This window comes from Ascaphus truei, unplaced genomic scaffold (assembly GCF_040206685.1).
Source record: "Ascaphus truei isolate aAscTru1 unplaced genomic scaffold, aAscTru1.hap1 HAP1_SCAFFOLD_620, whole genome shotgun sequence".
In the NCBI taxonomy this organism is placed as follows: domain Eukaryota; kingdom Metazoa; phylum Chordata; class Amphibia; order Anura; family Ascaphidae; genus Ascaphus; species Ascaphus truei.
In genome coordinates this window covers 119491-137358 of record NW_027456953.1, presented here as the reverse complement: position 1 = coordinate 137358, position 17868 = coordinate 119491, and the positions used below count along the sequence as shown (strand labels likewise).

General features: G+C 54.2%; 1 protein-coding gene across 1 annotated transcript in view; it reads right to left on the bottom strand.

The window, feature by feature from the left end:
- LOC142485660 (uncharacterized) overlaps positions 1-17868 on the bottom strand; it is an 81409-nt gene that overhangs the window by 43282 nt on the left and 20259 nt on the right. The window contains exons 7-9 of the mRNA XM_075584482.1: positions 12390-12411; positions 8098-8225; positions 4664-4720 (exon numbers count right to left, since the gene is read on the bottom strand). Coding sequence (XP_075440597.1) covers positions 4664-4720; positions 8098-8225; positions 12390-12411 — 207 coding nt within the window. The remainder of the gene's footprint in view (positions 1-4663; positions 4721-8097; positions 8226-12389; positions 12412-17868) is intronic.

Sequence of the window (17868 nt, the reverse complement as noted above, 5' to 3'; positions counted from 1 at the left end):
GAAGGACATGCTGGGGGAAAGAATGACATGCTGGGGAGGAACGGACATGCTGGGGGAGAGAAGGACATGCTGGGGGAGCGAGAAGGACATGCTTGGGGAGAGAGAAGGACAGAGAAATACATGCTGGGGGAGAGAGGATGACATGCTGGGGAGAGAAGGACATGATGGGGAGAGAAGGACATGCTGGGAGAGAAGGACATGCTGGGAGAGAAGGACATGCTGGGAGAGAAGGACATGCTGGGAGAGAAGGACATGCTGGGGGAGAGAGAAGGACATGCTGGGGGAGAGAGAAGGACATGCTGGGGGAGAGAGAAGGACATGCTGGGGGAGAGAGAAGGACATGCTGGGGGAGAGAGAAGGACATGCTGGGGGAGAGAGAAGGACATGCTGGGGGAGAGAGAAGGACATGCTGGGGGAGAGAGAAGGACATACTGGGGGAGAGAGAAGGACATACTGGGGGAGAGAGAAGGACATACTGGGGGAGAGAGAAGGATACTGGGGGAGAGAAGGACATGCTGGGGTAGAGAAGTACATGCTGAGAGAGAGAAGGACATGCTGGGGAGAGAAGGACATGCTGGGGGAGAGAATGACATGCTGGGGGAGAGAAGGACATGCTGTGGGAGAGAGAAAGACATGCTGGGGGAGAGAGAAGGACATGCTGGGGGAGAGAGAAAGACATGCTGGGGGAGAGAGAAAGACATGCTGGGGGAGAGAAGGACATACTGGGGAGAGAAGGACATGCTGGGGAGAGAAGGACATGCTGGGCAGAGAAGGACATGCTGGGGAGAGAAGGACATGCTGGGGAGAGAAGGACATGCTGGGGGAGAGAGAAGGACATGCTGGGGGAGAGAAGGACATGCTGGGGGAGAGAGAAAGACATGCTGGGGGAGAGAGAAAGACATGCTGGGGGAGAGAGAAAGACATGCTGGGGAGAGAAGGACATGCTGGGGGAGAGAGAAGGACATGCTGGGGGAGAGAGAAGGACATGCTGGGGGAGAGAGAAGGACATGCTGGGGGAGAGAGAAGGACATGCTGGGGGAGAGAGAAGGACATGCTGGGGGAGAGAGAAGGACATACTGGGGGAGAGAGAAGGACATACTGGGGGAGAGAGAAGGACATACTGGGGGAGAGAGAAGGACATGCTGGGGGAGAGAGAAGGACATGCTGGGGGAGAGAAGGACATGCTGGGGGAGAGAAGGACATGCTGGGGGAGAGAAGGACAGAAGGACATGCTGGGGGAGAGAAGGACATGCTGGGGGAGAGAAGGACATGCTGGGGGAGAGGAGGATATGCTGGGGGAGAGAAGGACATGCTGGGGGAGAGAAGGACATGCTGGGGGAGAGAAGGACATGCTGGGGGAGAGAAGGACATGCTGGGGGAGAGAAGGACATGCTGGGGGAGAGAGAAGGACATGCTGGGGGAGAGAAGGACATCCTGGGGGGGAGAGAAAGTCATATTGGGGGGAGAGAAGGACATACTAGGGGGGAGAGAAAGACATACTGGGGGGAGAGAAAGACATACTGGGGGGGAGAGAAAGACATGTTGGGGAGAGAAGGACATGCTGGGGGAGAGAGAAGGAAATGCTGGGGAGAGAAGGACATGCTGGGGGAGAGAAGGACATACTGGGGGAGAGAAGGACATGCTGGGGGAGAGAGAAGGACATGCTGGGGGAGAGAAGGACATACTGGGGGAGAGAGTAGGACATACTGGGGGAGAGAGAAGGACGTGCGGGGGAGAGAAGGACATGCTGGGGGAGAGAAGGACATGCTGGGGGAGAGAAGGACATGCTGGGGGAGAGAAGGACATGCTGGGGGAGAGAAGGACATGCTGGGAGAGAAGGACACGCTGGGGGAGAGAAGGACACGCTGGGGGAGAGAAGGACACGCTGGGGGAGAGAAGGACACGCTGGGGGAGAGTAGGACACGCTGGGGGAGAGAAGGACACGCTGGGGAGAGAAGGACGCGCTGGGGAGAGAAGAACGTGCTGGGGAGAGAAGGACGTGCTGGGGAGAGAAGAACGTGCTGGGGGAGAGAAGGACGTGCTGCTGGGGCAGAGAAGGACATGCTGGGGGAGAGAAGGACATGCTGGGGGAGAGGGACATGCTGGGGGAGAGAGGGACATGCTGGGGGAGAGAAGGACATGCTGGGGGAGAGAAGGACATGCTGGGGGAGAGGGACATGCTGGGGGAGAGAAGGACACGCTGGGGGAGAGTAGTGGGGGAGAGAAGGAGATGCTGGGGAGTAAAGGACAGTCTGGGGAGGAAAGGACAGGCTGGGGAGTGAAGGACAGGCTGGGGAGAGAAGGACAGGCTGGGGGAGAGAAGGACATGCTGGGGGAGAGTAGTGGGGGAGAGAAGGAGATGCTGGGGAGTAAAGGACAGTCTGGGGAGGAAAGGACAGGCTGGGGAGTGAAGGACAGGCTGGGGAGAGAAGGACAGGCTGGGGGAGAGAAGGACATGCTGGGGGAGAGAAAGACATGCTGGGGAGAGAAGGACATGCTGGGGGAGAAGGACATGCTGGGGGAAAGAATGACATGCTGGGGAGGAACGGACATGCTGGGGGAGAGAAGGACATGCTGGGGGAGCGAGAAAGACATGCTGGGGGAGAGAGAAGGACAGAGAAATACATGCTGGGGGAGAGAGAAGGACAGAGAAATACATGCTGGGGGAGAGAAGGACATGCTGGGGGAGAGAAGGACATGCTGGGGGAGAGAAGGACATGCTGGGAGAGCGAGAAGGACATGCTGGGGGAGAGAGAAGGACAGAGAAATACATGCTGGGGGAGAGAGAAGGACAGAGAAATACATGCTGGGGGAGAGAGAAGGACAGAGAAATACATGCTGGGGGAGAGAGAATGACATGCTGGGGAGAGAAGGACATGCTGGGGAGAGAAGGACATGCTGGGGAGAGAAGGACATGCTGGGAGAGAAGGACATGCTGGGGGAGAGAGAAGGACATGCTGGGGGAGAGAGAAGGACATGCTGGGGGAGAGAGAAGGACATGCTGGGGGAGAGAGAAGGACATGCTGGGGGAGAGAGGACATGCTGGGGGAGAGAGAAGGACATACTGGGGGAGAGAGAAGGACATACTGGGGGAGAGAGAAGGACATACTGGGGGAGAGAGAAGGACATACTGGGGGAGAGAGAAGGATACTGGGAGAGAGAAGGACATGCTGGGGTAGAGAAGTACATGCTGAGAGAGAGAAGGACATGCTGGGGAGAGAAGGACATGCTGGGGGAGAGAATGACATGCTGGGAGAGAGAAGGACATGCTGGAGAGAGAAGGACATGCTGGGGGAGAGAGAAAGACATGCTGGGGGAGAGAAGGACATACTGGGGAGAGAAGGACATGCTGGGGAGAGAAGGACATGCTGGGCAGAGAAGGGGATGCTGGGGGAGAGAGAAGGACATGCTGGGGGAGAGAAGGACATGCTGGGGGAGAGAGAAAGACATGCTGGGGGAGAGAGAAAGACATGCTGGGGAGAGAAGGACATGCTGGGGGAGAGAGAAGGACATGCTGGGGGAGAGAGAAGGACATGCTGGGGGAGAGAGAAGGACATGCTGGGGGAGAGAGAAGGACATACTAGGGGAGAGAGAAGGACATACTGGGGGAGAGAGAAGGACATGCTGGGGGAGAGAGAAGGACATGCTGGGGGAGAGAAGGACATGCTGGGGGAGAGAAGGACAGAAGGACATGCTGGGGGAGAGAAGGACATGCTGGGGGAGAGAAGGACATGCTGGGGGAGAGAAGGACATGCTGGGGGAGAGAAGGACATGCTGGGGGAGAGAAAGACATGCTGGGGGAGAGAAGGACATGCTGGGGGAGAGAAAGACATGCTGGGGGAGAGAAAGACATGCTGGGGGAGAGAAGGACATGCTGGGGGAGAGAAAGATGCTGGGGGAGAGAAGGTCATGCTGGGGAGAGAAGGACATGCTGGGGGAGAGAAAGGCATGCTGGGGGAGAGAAGGACATGCTGGGGGAGAGGACATGCTGGGGGAGGAGGACATGCTGGGGGGGAGGTGAGAGACATTCTGGGGGAGAGGAGAAAGAAATACATGCTTGTGTGGGAGAGGAGAGAGAAAGACATGCTGGTGTGGGAGAGGAGAGCGAAAGACATGCTGGTGTGGGAGAGGAGAGAGAAAGACATGCTGGGATAGAGGAGAAAGACAGACATGCTGGGGGAGAGCAGAAAGAAAGAAATGCTGGGGGAGAGGAGAGAGACATAATGGGGGAAGAGCTGATAGAAATAACTGCTAGAGGAGAGAGATGAAAGTTATTAGGGGGAAGAGGTATAAGGGATCTGTCTGGATACCAAGATGGCAGTCGGACCAGGTCATATATTGCCACACCTAAGATGGATGCTGACAGGAAGTCAGCCTCTCTCTGGTCCTTTATCGCCAGCAGCTGCTTGTGGTCTTTAAATAGCAGGCAGTTGCTCTCTGTATTTTCTTGTGCAAAGTACTCTGTTCCCCCTTGAGCGCTGCCTTTGTTTCTGTGATTGCCTGCCTGTGTTTGAACTTCTGCTTGTACCTGACTACCCCTGCCTGCCGCCTGACTGGACCCCAGAACTGGACCTGATTACCCCTTCCTGCCGCCTGTCTCGACCGCGGAACTGGACCTGACTACTCCTGCATCCCAGGCCCACGTCGGTGTATTACTACCTACCTCTGCACTTCGACACGGCATCCGCTTTGCCCTTAGCAGAGGAGACAGAAGGAGATGCTGGCGGAGGAAAGAGAAAGATGTTAGGGGGGATAAAGACGTGCTAGGATGAAAAGAGAGACATAAAGGGGGGAAAAGCCGTATGAGGGGGAAGGGACGGAGAAATACATTGCAAGAAAGGGATAGATAAGGGGGAGGGGTGGGGAATAAATTGTGAAACGCATTAGGGGAAGGGAAAGAAGGAAAATATTTTACATTAGATTAAGTAGAACAATACGCATAGATTAATAGTGGAGAGAGTGGGCTACTGTAGCTTAAAGAAAAACACCTTTCTTGGAGATCCATTTTTCCCCCCCAGTTAACGTCACCTCCTCCTCCACCTTCTCCTCCTCCTCCGAACTACAAAAGAAGCCCAAGACCAATGACAGTGAGTATTATAAATACTTGTAGTCTTCCAGTGTCCATGTTAGCTAACCCAGCAACTACTCCTACTTTACTACCTCTACTTATATCTATCAGTGCCATTTCTCTAATGCCTCACGAGTCACATTCTCGCTTACCACTTGCCAGTAACATATACCTCCTGCCCGATGCCAGTCCTACTTTCCCCAGCCTTCTGTCAGAGCTAGGGGCCACCCTCTTAAATATTGGGATTGCCATCTTGCACACATCAGTTGCTCACACAGAGCCGGGGTGAAAGTCAGAAATCACTGAATTATGAGAGAATTAACAGAAGAGGTACAACCCTCACACAACACCTCAGATTTACAATCCTGCTGGGCTAAGTACTCACCCCCAGCTAGAAATTGCTGGTAATTTGGGGCGCCATTTTGGTCGAACAAATTTTTTGCTACAAGGAAAGAGAGACCCCCTGTGAGTCACCATAATCACACTGGCTGCTTTTGAATCCCCTGCACAATACAGAATATGTGAATGGATGCTGCCATTGGCATACATTCATTGTATCTCGCGGTTTTTGGCTCTGAATCACAGTAGATTGTTAGGTCCCTGGTTCAACAAGTTTAATGTAGGAATGTTTCTGTTACACACATGAAAGGCAGTGAGAGTATGAAATATATTGCATCTGTGGTTCCTATGTATGGGGGAGAAATAGATATATATTACATATATATGAATATATATCTTAGAGAGAGAATATGGTAGCACACAATGAAAATAAGGCCTCAGCAGAGGCACGTGTTTTTGCAGTCTGTAAGGATCCCAAGAGATCCAATATACCGGCACAGCACAAGAGATAATAACATAAAGTGGTCCAAAATACACACATATGCCCTGGAGACCGAAACGTTGGGTATATGTGTGCATTCTGAAGCCCAATAAACAACTTTTTTGTGGTTATCTTTTGTGCCGGTGTATTGAATCTCTAGGGATCCTTACAGAATATATAATGTATATGTATGTATGTATGTCTGTATGTATGTCTGTATGTATGTCTGTATGTATGTATATGTAGCCAGGTCACCTTTTTCTCTCCTCGACCCCCCAGGGAGCCTCCGTGGCCACGGACGCTGTTGGGTACTGCCAGAGGCAAGCGGCAGACCCGACGGCCATTCAGGAGGGTGGGGGCCGAGGAGGGAGCTCGCCGGAGTGCAGGAGATCTCCGGCGGCTCTTGCACAGGGCGCCGCCATGTTGCGTCGGTTCGCGCATGCGCAGAGAGTCCCCAGCGGCCCGAGAGAGTCGCGCATGCGCAGAAGATAGGCCAGAGTTAGGAAGGAGTCGCGCGAGAGTAGGGACAGTGACAGGGATGTTGCGGCGGCCATTAGGGGTTAGTGTAAGCACAGGGAAGGCGCGCACGCGGCCCCAGTGTTATTATAGGTGCCCCGGGACTACAATTCCCAGAGGGCATAGCGAGACAGACACCAGGTGCCTGAGAGGAGCCAATAGGGTTGTAGGACCGCCCTGGAGGGAGATGGATACATTTGGCGGGCTGGAGCTACGGGTCAGTCAGGAAGAAGCAGAGCAAGGAGGCAGACAAGGGAAGGAGGTAGGGTATGGGAGAGAGGGATCCCCTGTACTAGCCAGCACCCCCTTGGCCCAAGATAGCTCTGATGTTACCCTAAGATAGGAGTGTTGCCAGGGACTGCCTTAGAGGAAGGGACCCTGTCACTCCAGTAGTTAGAAGTCAGTTACTAGTGGGTAATTGGTTAGGGAGATCCTAGAGAGGGACGCGGCCCTAGTTTAGAGTGCTGCACTGTCAGAGTCACAGCAGGCATTGCTGTGAGGTCTGACAGGCAGGCACCGTGGTTAGCAGCACGTTGGCTGTTAGAGTTAGTGAGGCTTAGGGATGTGGGTAGTTAGGGGAGTGGGACAGGTCCTGACCCCTTAGGCCCATAGGAGTATCCCAAGCCACCGTAGGTTGCTGTATTATAGGGACGGCCTATAGTGCAGCACGTGCCCCTTATGTAGGTAGGGACACAGAAGTATCGTTGTTCCCGGAAAGCGGTTGGACCCACGTTGGGGTCCACAGAGACTGTTCCGGAGTGGGACCGCTCGAGCGGTGCAAAAGTGAAAGGAGTGCGGTTGCAGAGGATCAGAAGGAGGCATCGCCCGACTGATCCTTTGAGAAGCTTGTTGCTGACCCTAGCACCGGAGTGCTCGGCAGGTATTATACCAACACATGTGCACCAACAGGCCTAGAGGTTTTAGTGACTGCGCAGTCACCCATTGACTATCTCCGTAGGAGTACGGGACCTTGGGTGTGGGGGTTTCACTGGACACTGGGTGGGATCACCTAGTGTTGGGAAACGTCCTGCGAGACGTCACGGGTAGTGTCTCCTCGTGAGAGGGACACAGGTTATGAGGTTATGTAAAGGCGATGATATGTTCTATGTTCATTCAGTAAACCTGTTATCCATAATACTGGTGTATGTGGTTTCTGAGTGGGTTCCTATGTTAGGGTCATTCTACATTTCCATAGAATCCTACATAGGTGGAGGCACTGAACCAAGAAACGTTCCAGAAGATTCACCCCAGGCTCTCATTAGCGGAGGCTCAGACCTCCTGTGAGCCTACAGGTATACGCACCACACCGGTAACACCACATGTTCTACTCACCCACACTATATATGAGATTGGGTGGGGTGGAATACCCGTTACATTTGGAGGCGCTGCTGAGAGAGACCTGGGGTGCCCTGTTACATTTTTTTCTAAATTGTGCTATTTTTGTTCGCCATGAAGAAGCCACGTGCTGATTTCCCGCCCGTGCGGGAGAATGTTGCAAACTGTCCGGGTTTGGCGGGAAACCCTAAGCCCCGCCCCCGCCAACTGAATAACTCCACGCAGAGCCAGAGTCACTTCATGAAAGTGTGTGCTGCCCCTCCTTCAGATTCCACCAGGGGGAGCAAGCACTGTGAGCCTTCATCCGTAACTGCTGTCTCCATCAAAGAAAGTACTGGGGGCAAAGAAAATTGCTCGCCGTCATATGGACTCTGGCCGACGAAGGCCGGGGCCGTATCCTTTTTGTTGTGTCCGTGTATGATAGAATCGTTGAGTCCGTCGGGTAGTATGAACTTTGCGATTTTGACGTGCCTGATAAGAGGGCGGCTGGAAGACGCAAACGAGGATGGGTGCCGGGAATGTTTCTGTAACAACGGTGACTGCTCCTTTTGTAAATTGGCCTGGGGACGCATGTGTGGCTGCTGCAGGATACCGACTCTGCAACCCGTGCCGTTGGCGGCTACAGGACAGCCCGAGGAAGAGGGCACTGTGGCCGACATAAATGAAATAGACTATGGGTTTTCTGATAATGATGATGAGACAGACTGTAAGGGAGTACACCCCAATGTATATGTGGCCTGGCGCGCGCCAGGAGTAGATTCTCTTCTCTTCATATGCTCCTGCCTGCAAGAAGCCCACGCTCAGGGAGCCAACGTGGCTCAAGGACCCTTCGACTTTAGGACCGTCGAGGTGGAAGGAGAAATGGGCATACAGTGTTTTAGCCCCACGTGCGGCTGTTCTAGAGAGACATTGACATGGTGGTCCTACTGTGAATGTTGCGGTGTGCGGTTATTGAAGTCTATTGTACCCCAGCCTACAGAGCCAGCTAAGGAGCCAAGTGAACCCATGGCGGAGAAGAGCGCGACTGCAGTGGAGGTACCGGAGCACGCCAGCTTCGTAACCACAACCACGGGCTGTATTACAGAAGGATCTGGTGACTACCTTGCGGAGGATACTGTCATGATATCTTCCGGGGAAGAGGTTGAAGTCCCATCGGTGGCGATGCGCCTACCGGCGAACCACCCCAGCGGGGATGCCGAGGATACAGAGTCTGCTTTGGGTCCGTGTACCCTGGAAAAGGTGTATCCCGATGTTGCGGACCCTGCTGTGGTCCCGTGTGCCCTACAATGGTCAGTCCGACCTACTACAGAGGTATCATCGGTCCTAGGCGTGGGACCAGTACCTACAGACGACCAGGGTGAGTCGACTGCCCCAGGGGTGTCGGGGGTGAGCCTCCAGGTGACCGCGGAGCACGATGGCTCCTTAAGTATGGTCGCCCGGGCGAAGGGCTCCCCTCTGCATCGCGTCCTGGTGGAGGTGTCCTCATTAGAAGGTAGCTGTCCAGAGAAGAGAGTGGACCAGTGTCTACCGTCGATCCTTCCGGAAGAAGGGAAGCCCATCGTCAGCCAGCAGAGTGGTAAAGAACCCCCTTGTTCCCCACCGACTCCGATGGAGGTGGCCGTGAAGAAGGCCAATGCTACGGTTCCTGAGCGGAGTGTGAGCCCGTGTGCCCCGACGCAAGTGGTCCCAGGACTGGGATCCAACGCTCCCGAGTTTTCAGCGCGTAAGTGGGCTGCCCCAGAAGTGCCGGGGGCAGGTCCCGATACCACCAAGGTGGGAACTGACAGCGTCCCCGAGGACCTGTTGGCCACCGTGAATCACCGCAGGGGTAAGGTGTCTACTTTTTCCCCCTTGCCAGGTGAAACCGAGACATTGTCCAGTGCTCGCTTCTCAGTGGAAGCCTCGCAGAACTATAGGGACAAGGACTGTGTAAAGGGAGATCCAGGGAGACTGGCCTCCTTTAAGCCCAAAAAGGAGCGCCCCATTCCTCAGGTAGTGGACCGCGGGAAAGGTCCTGGCCTCCTGGTCTACCGCATCCCTGCCGCGGATGACCGGGTAAAGGCCCAATTCAGAGACACTGTGCTACTCCTTCCACCAGGGGGAGGAAGTAGCGAAGAGCCAGTAGCTGTCGCTTTAGAGTGTGCTCTCCAAGAAAATTTTCTGGGGGAGGCTCACGGACGCAAAAGTGAGGTACCCCCACATGATCAGTCAGGGGCACCCCACAAATGGTCTCAGCCAGCCTCGGGTAATAATGGGTGTGATGTGCTGGGTTTCAGGGATGTTGCAGCCGATATGTTATGTGTACGGGTTATGCCACGAAAATTTTCAGTGTGTAAAATTGTACCATGCTATGTCGTTCCCCAAGCGAGGGCGTTGGGTGTTTCACCCGGGGGAGAGTGTAGCCAGGTCACCTTTTTCTCTCCTCGACCCCCCAGGGAGCCTCCGTGGCCACGGACGCTGTTGGGTACTGCCAGAGGCAAGCGGCAGACCCGACGGCCATTCAGGAGGGTGGGGGCCGAGGAGGGAGCTCGCCGGAGTGCAGGAGATCTCCGGCGGCTCTTGCACAGGGCGCCGCCATGTTGCGTCGGTTCGCGCATGCGCAGAGAGTCCCCGGCGGCCCGAGAGAGTCGCGCATGCGCAGAAGATAGGCCAGAGTTAGGAAGGAGTCGCGCGAGAGTAGGGACAGTGACAGGGATGTTGCGGCGGCCATTAGGGGTTAGTGTAAGCACAGGGAAGGCGCGCACGCGGCCCCAGTGTTATTACAGGTGCCCCGGGACTACAATTCCCAGAGGGCATAGCGAGACAGGCACCAGGTGCCTGAGAGGAGCCAATAGGGTTGTAGGACCGCCCTGGAGGGAGATGGATACATTTGGCGGGCTGGAGCTACGGGTCAGTCAGGAAGAAGCAGAGCAAGGAGGCAGACAAGGGAAGGAGGTAGGGTATGGGAGAGAGGGATCCCCTGTACTAGCCAGCACCCCCTTGGCCCAAGATAGCTCTGATGTTACCCTAAGATAGGAGTGTTGCCAGGGACTGCCTTAGAGGAAGGGACCCTGTCACTCCAGTAGTTAGAAGTCAGTTACTAGTGGGTAATTGGTTAGGGAGATCCTAGAGAGGGACGCGGCCCTAGTTTAGAGTGCTGCACTGTCAGAGTCACAGCAGGCATTGCTGTGAGGTCTGACAGGCAGGCACCGTGGTTAGCAGCACGTTGGCTGTTAGAGTTAGTGAGGCTTAGGGATGTGGGTAGTTAGGGGAGTGGGACAGGTCCTGACCCCTTAGGCCCATAGGAGTATCCCAAGCCACCGTAGGTTGCTGTATTATAGGGACGGCCTATAGTGCAGCACGTGCCCCTTATGTAGGTAGGGACACAGAAGTATCGTTGTTCCCGGAAAGCGGTTGGACCCACGTTGGGGTCCACAGAGACTGTTCCGGAGTGGGACCGCTCGAGCGGTGCAAAAGTGAAAGGAGTGCGGTTGCAGAGGATCAGAAGGAGGCATCGCCCGACTGATCCTTTGAGAAGCTTGTTGCTGACCCTAGCACCGGAGTGCTCGGCAGGTATTATACCAACACATGTGCACCAACAGGCCTAGAGGTTTTAGTGACTGCGCAGTCACCCATTGACTATCTCCGTAGGAGTACGGGACCTTGGGTGTGGGGGTTTCACTGGACACTGGGTGGGATCACCTAGTGTTGGGAAACGTCCTGCGAGACGTCACGGGTAGTGTCTCCTCGTGAGAGGGACACAGGTTATGAGGTTATGTAAAGGCGATGATATGTTCTATGTTCATTCAGTAAACCTGTTATCCATAATACTGGTGTATGTGGTTTCTGAGTGGGTTCCTATGTTAGGGTCATTCTACATTTCCATAGAATCCTACATAGGTGGAGGCGCTGAACCAAGAAACGTTCCAGAAGATTCACCCCAGGCTCTCATTAGCGGAGGCTCAGACCTCCTGTGAGCCTACAGGTATACGCACCACACCGGTAACACCACATGTTCTACTCACCCACACTATATATGAGATTGGGTGGAGTGGAATACCCGTTACATATAGCAAATGGAAATATTCCTGTATGCTCATTTGCATGTCTTAGACAGGTCTGCACATATACATGCAAATGAGTATAAAGGAATATTTCCTTTTGCTATATGCTTTGCTGTGGAGGGTTTTTGTCACTTTTTTTACCCACCATAACTTAACTAAGTATATATATATATAAATATAAATAAATATACACACACACAAAGTTGGAACACAGCCGCAGCATCTCCTAGCGCCAATATCTTTGCTGCAATTGTTCCCAATGTACCTGAGTCTGTTACTTAGGGAGGCGCAATAAGAAGACGTAGGGAGGAGTTACAGGATAAACGTTTTTCTTGCATAGCGCTGACAGTGAATGCAACAGCCTTGTGCATATACATTTTTGCAGCCCCGAGTCCCTGCCCCGTAGAGGTGTTTGGTGCCTGAGGCACAGGGAGATAAAGGGCCATACCCCACGTCACAAGGAGCTGACTGACACCGGGATTATATGGTGGGTTTTTATCAAGTTCTGCGTCTACGGTGCAGCTAAAAAAATCCATTCTTCTATTGCAATGCATCATTTCGACTGTACAAACTGCAGATAATAAAATGCATACTGTATTTAAATTACCTGTAATATTTGTCATCCGTAGCTGAAAAGAAAAACAAAACATGTTTTAGAAGTCATATCCTTAGCAAATATCTGCAGGTGCCCAACCACCGCCAAGGGGGGAGAGCCAGTACTGCTGTCCTGGACCCTTTCCTGCAAGTCATTGAGCTACAGGACACAGACACAAGAGGCAATCCCTTCCTCTCTGATGAGCACTGAGGGGGGGTGGTCTCAGACTGTGGTCTGGACGGCGGTAGTCAGGTCCAAGCAGAAGTTCAATCCTAGACAGGCAAACACAGGAACAAAGGCAGAGCTCAAGCAGGAACAGAGTACTTTGCACAAGCAAAGACAGAAAGCAACTGCCTGGGTCAGAGGGTGGGGCCTCAGGAGAGAGGTGAGAGGGAAGGGACAGACCAGGGGGAGAAACAGACATGAAAAGGTGAAGAGATCTACAAAGGAAGAGAAAAACCCCAAAGGGAAAATAAAGTAGGAGAGAAATACATAAGATGGAAAAGAAAGGTATGAGGGGTTGTGAAATAGAAAGAAAGAATGTGTGAGAGAAGAAATATGGGGGCGGGGGAAAGAGGCTTTGGGAGGGACAAAAAATATACATGAGGGGAAATGAATAAGATAAAAACATAAGGAGGATCAGATAGAAATAATGATATAAAGTATATAATAAAATAAAGACATAGTGGAGAGGAGAGAGAAAGACGTGCTGGGGAGAGGAGAGACACATACTGGGGAGAGAGAAAAACATGCTGGGGAGAGGAGAGAAAGACATGCAGGGGAGAGAGAAAAACATGCTGGGGAGAGGAGAGAGAAAAACATGCTGGGGAGAGGAGAGAGAAAGACATGCAGGGGAGAGAGAAAAACATGCTGGGGAGAGGAGAGAGAAAAACGTGCTGGGGAGAGGAGAGAGAAAGACGTGCTGGGGGAGAGAAGGACATGCTGGGGAGAGAAGTGTGAGAGAGAAGGACATGCTGGGGAGAGAAGGACATGCTGGGGGAGAGAAGGACATGCTGAGGGAGAGAGAAAGACATGCTGGGGGAGAGAGAAAGACATGCTGGGGGAGAGAGAAAGACATGCTGGGGGAGAGAAGGACATGCTGGGGGAGATGCTGGGAAGAGAAGGACATGCTGGGGGAGAGAAGGACATGCTGAGGGAGAGAGAAAGACATGCTGGGGGAGAGAGAAAGACATGCTGGGGGAGAGAGAAAGACATGCTGGGGGAGAGAAGGACATGCTGGGGGAGATGCTGGGAAGAGAAGGAAATGCTGGGGAGAGAAGGACATGCTGGGAGAGAGAAAGACATGCTGGGGCAGAGAAGGACATGCTGGGGGAGATGCTGGGGAGAGAAGGACATGCTGGGGAGAGAAGGACATGCTGGGGCAGAGAAGGACATGCTGGGGGAGATGCTGGGGAGAGAAGGACATGCTGGGGGAGAGAAGGACATGCTGGGGGAGAGAGAAGGACATGCTGGGGAGAGAAGGACATGCTGGGGAGAGAAGGACATGCTGGAAGAGAGAAGGACATGCTGGGGGAGAGAAGGACATGCTGGGGGAGAGAAGAACATGCTGGGGGAGAGAAAGACATGCTGGGGGAGAGAGAAGGACATGCTGGGGAGAGAAGGACATGCTGGGGAGAGAAGGACATGCTGGGGAGAGAAGGACATGCTGGGGAGAGAAGGACATGCTGGGGAGAGAAGGACATGCTGGGGGAGAGAAGGACATGCTGGGGGAGAGAAGGACATGCTGGGGGAGAGAGAAAGACATGCTGGGGGAGAGAGAAAGACATGCTGGGGGAGAGAAGGACATGCTAGAGGAGAGAAGGACATGCTAGGGGAGAGAGAAGGACATGCTGGGGAGAGAAGGACATGCTGGGGGAGAGAGAAGGACATGCTGGGGGAGAGAGAAGGACATGCTGGGGGAGAGAGAAGGACATACTGGGGGAGAGAGAAAGACATGCTGGGGAGAGAAGGACATGCTGGAGAGAGAAGGACATACTGGGGGAGTGAGAAAGACATGCTGGGGAGAGAAGGACATGCTGGAGAGAGAAGGACATACTGGGGGAGAGAGGAGGACATACTTGGGGAGAGAGAAGGACATACTGGGGGAGAGAGAAGGACATACTGGGTGAGAGAGAAGGACATACTGGGGGAGAGAGAAGGACATACTGGGGGAGAGAGAAGGACATACTGGGGGAGAGAAGGACATGCTGGGGGAGAGAAGGACATGCTGGGGGAGAGAGAAGGACATGCTGGGGGAGAGAGAAGGACATGCTGGGAGAGAGAGAAAGACATGCTGGGGGAGAGAGAAGGACATGCTGGGGGAGAGAGAAATACATGCTGGGGGAGAGAAGGACATGCTGGGGAGAGAAGGACATGCTGGGGAGAGAAGGACATGCTGGGGAGAGAAGGACATGCTGGGGAGAGAAGGACATGCTGGGGAGAAAAGGACATGCTGGGGAGAAAAGGACATGCTGGGGAGAGAAGGACATGCTGGGGGAGAGAAGGACATGCTGAGGGAGAGAGAAAGACATGCTGGGGGAGAGAGAAAGACATGCTGGGGGAGAGAGAAAGACATGCTGGGGGAGAGAAGGACATGCTGGGGGAGATGCTGGGAAGAGAAGGACATGCTGGGAGAGAGAAAGACATGCTGGGGTAGAGAAAGACATGCTGGGGGAGAGAAGGACATGCTGAGGGAGAGAGAAAGACATGCTGGGGGAGAGAGAAAGACATGCTGGGGGAGAGAGAAAGACATGCTGGGGGAGAGAAGGACATGCTGTGGGAGATGCTGGGAAGAGAAGGACATGCTGGGGGAGAGAAAGACATGCTGGGGTAGAGAAGGACATGCTGGGGGAGAGAAAGACATGCTGGGGAGGAAAGGACATGCTGGGGAGAGAAGGACATGCTGGGGAGAGAAGGACATGCTGGGGAGAGAAGGACATGCTGGGGAGAGAAGGACATGCTGAGGGAGAGAGAAAGACATGCTGGGGGAGAGAGAAAGACATGCTGGGGGAGAGAGAAAGACATGCTGGGGGAGAGAAGGACATGCTGGGGGAGATGCTGGGAAGAGAAGGACATGCTGGGGGAGAGAAAGACATGCTGGGGTAGAGAAGGACATGCTGGGGGAGAGAAAGACATGCTGGGGGAGAGAGAAAGACATGCTGGGGGAGAGAGAAAGACATGCTGGGGGAGAGAAGGACATGCTGGGGGAGATGCTGGGAAGAAAAGGACATGCTGGGGGAGAGAAAGACATGCTGGGGTAGAGAAGGACATGCTGGGGGAGAGAAAGACATGCTGGGGTAGAGAAGGACATGCTGGGAGAGAGAAAGACATGCTGGGGGAGAGAGAAAGACATGCTGGGGGAGAGAGAAAGACATGCTGGGGGAGAGAAGGACATGCTGGGGGAGATGCTGGGAAGAGAAGGACATGCTGGGGGAGAGAAAGACATGCTGGGGTAGAGAAGGACATGCTGGGGGAGAGAAAGACATGCTGGGGAGGAAAGGACATGCTGGGGAGAGAAGGACATGCTGGGGAGAGAAGGACATGCTGGGGAGAGAAGGACATGCTGGGGAGAGAAGGACATGCTGGTGAGAGAAGGAAATGCTGGTGAGAGAAGGACATGCTGGGGGAGAGAAGGACATGCTGGGGAGAGAAGGACATGCTGGGGAGAGAAGGACATGCTGGGGCAGAGAAGGACATGCTGGGGCAGAGAAGGACATGCTGGGGGAGATGCTGGGGAGAGAAGGACATGCTGGGGGAGAGAAGGACATGCTGGGGAGAGAAGGACATGCTGGGAGAGAGAAGGACATGCTGGGAGAGAGAAGGACATGCTGGGAGAGAGAAGGACATGCTGGGAGAGAGAAGGACATGCTGGGGGAGAGAAGGACATGCTGGAGGAGAGAGAAGGACATGCTGGGGGAGAGAAGGACATGCTGGGGGAGAGAAGGACATGCTGGGGGAGAGAAGGACATGCTGGGGGAGAGAAGGACATGCTGGGGGAGAGAAGGACATGCTGGGGGAGAGAAGGACATGCTGGGGGAGAGAAGGACATGCTGGGGGAGAGAAGGACATGCTGAGGGAGAGAGAAAGACATGCTGGGGGAGAGAGAAAGACATGCTGGGGGAGAGAGAAAGACATGCTGGGGGAGAGAAGGACATGCTGGGGGAGATGCTGGGAAGAGAAGGACATGCTGGGAGAGAGAAAGACATGCTGGGGTAGAGAAAGACATGCTGGGGGAGAGAAGGACATGCTGAGGGAGAGAGAAAGACATGCTGGGGGAGAGAGAAAGACATGCTGGGGGAGAGAGAAAGACATGCTGGGGGAGAGAAGGACATGCTGTGGGAGATGCTGGGAAGAGAAGGACATGCTGGGGGAGAGAAAGACATGCTGGGGTAGAGAAGGACATGCTGGGGGAGAGAAAGACATGCTGGGGAGGAAAGGACATGCTGGGGAGAGAAGGACATGCTGGGGAGAGAAGGACATGCTGGGGAGAGAAGGACATTCTGGGGAGAGAAGGACATGCTGAGGGAGAGAGAAAGACATGCTGGGGGAGAGAGAAAGACATGCTGGGGGAGAGAGAAAGACATGCTGGGGGAGAGAAGGACATGCTGGGGGAGATGCTGGGAAGAGAAGGACATGCTGGGGGAGAGAAAGACATGCTGGGGTAGAGAAGGACATGCTGGGGGAGAGAAAGACATGCTGGGGGAGAGAGAAAGACATGCTGGGGGAGAGAGAAAGACATGCTGGGGGAGAGAAGGACATGCTGGGGGAGATGCTGGGAAGAAAAGGACATGCTGGGGGAGAGAAAGACATGCTGGGGTAGAGAAGGACATGCTGGGGGAGAGAAAGACATGCTGGGGTAGAGAAGGACATGCTGGGAGAGAGAAAGACATGCTGGGGGAGAGAGAAAGACATGCTGGGGGAGAGAGAAAGACATGCTGGGGGAGAGAAGGACATGCTGGGGGAGATGCTGGGAAGAGAAGGACATGCTGGGGGAGAGAAAGACATGCTGGGGTAGAGAAGGACATGCTGGGGGAGAGAAAGACATGCTGGGGAGGAAAGGACATGCTGGGGAGAGAAGGACATGCTGGGGAGAGAAGGACATGCTGGGGAGAGAAGGACATGCTGGTGAGAGAAGGAAATGCTGGTGAGAGAAGGACATGCTGGGGGAGAGAAGGACATGCTGGGGAGAGAAGGACATGCTGGGGAGAGAAGGACATGCTGGGGCAGAGAAGGACATGCTGGGGCAGAGAAGGACATGCTGGGGGAGATGCTGGGGAGAGAAGGACATGCTGGGGGAGAGAAGGACATGCTGGGGAGAGAAGGACATGCTGGGAGAGAGAAGGACATGCTGGGAGAGAGAAGGACATGCTGGGAGAGAGAAGGACATGCTGGGAGAGAGAAGGACATGCTGGGGGAGAGAAGGACATGCTGGAGGAGAGAGAAGGACATGCTGGGGGAGAGAAGGACATGCTGGGGGAGAGAAGGACATGCT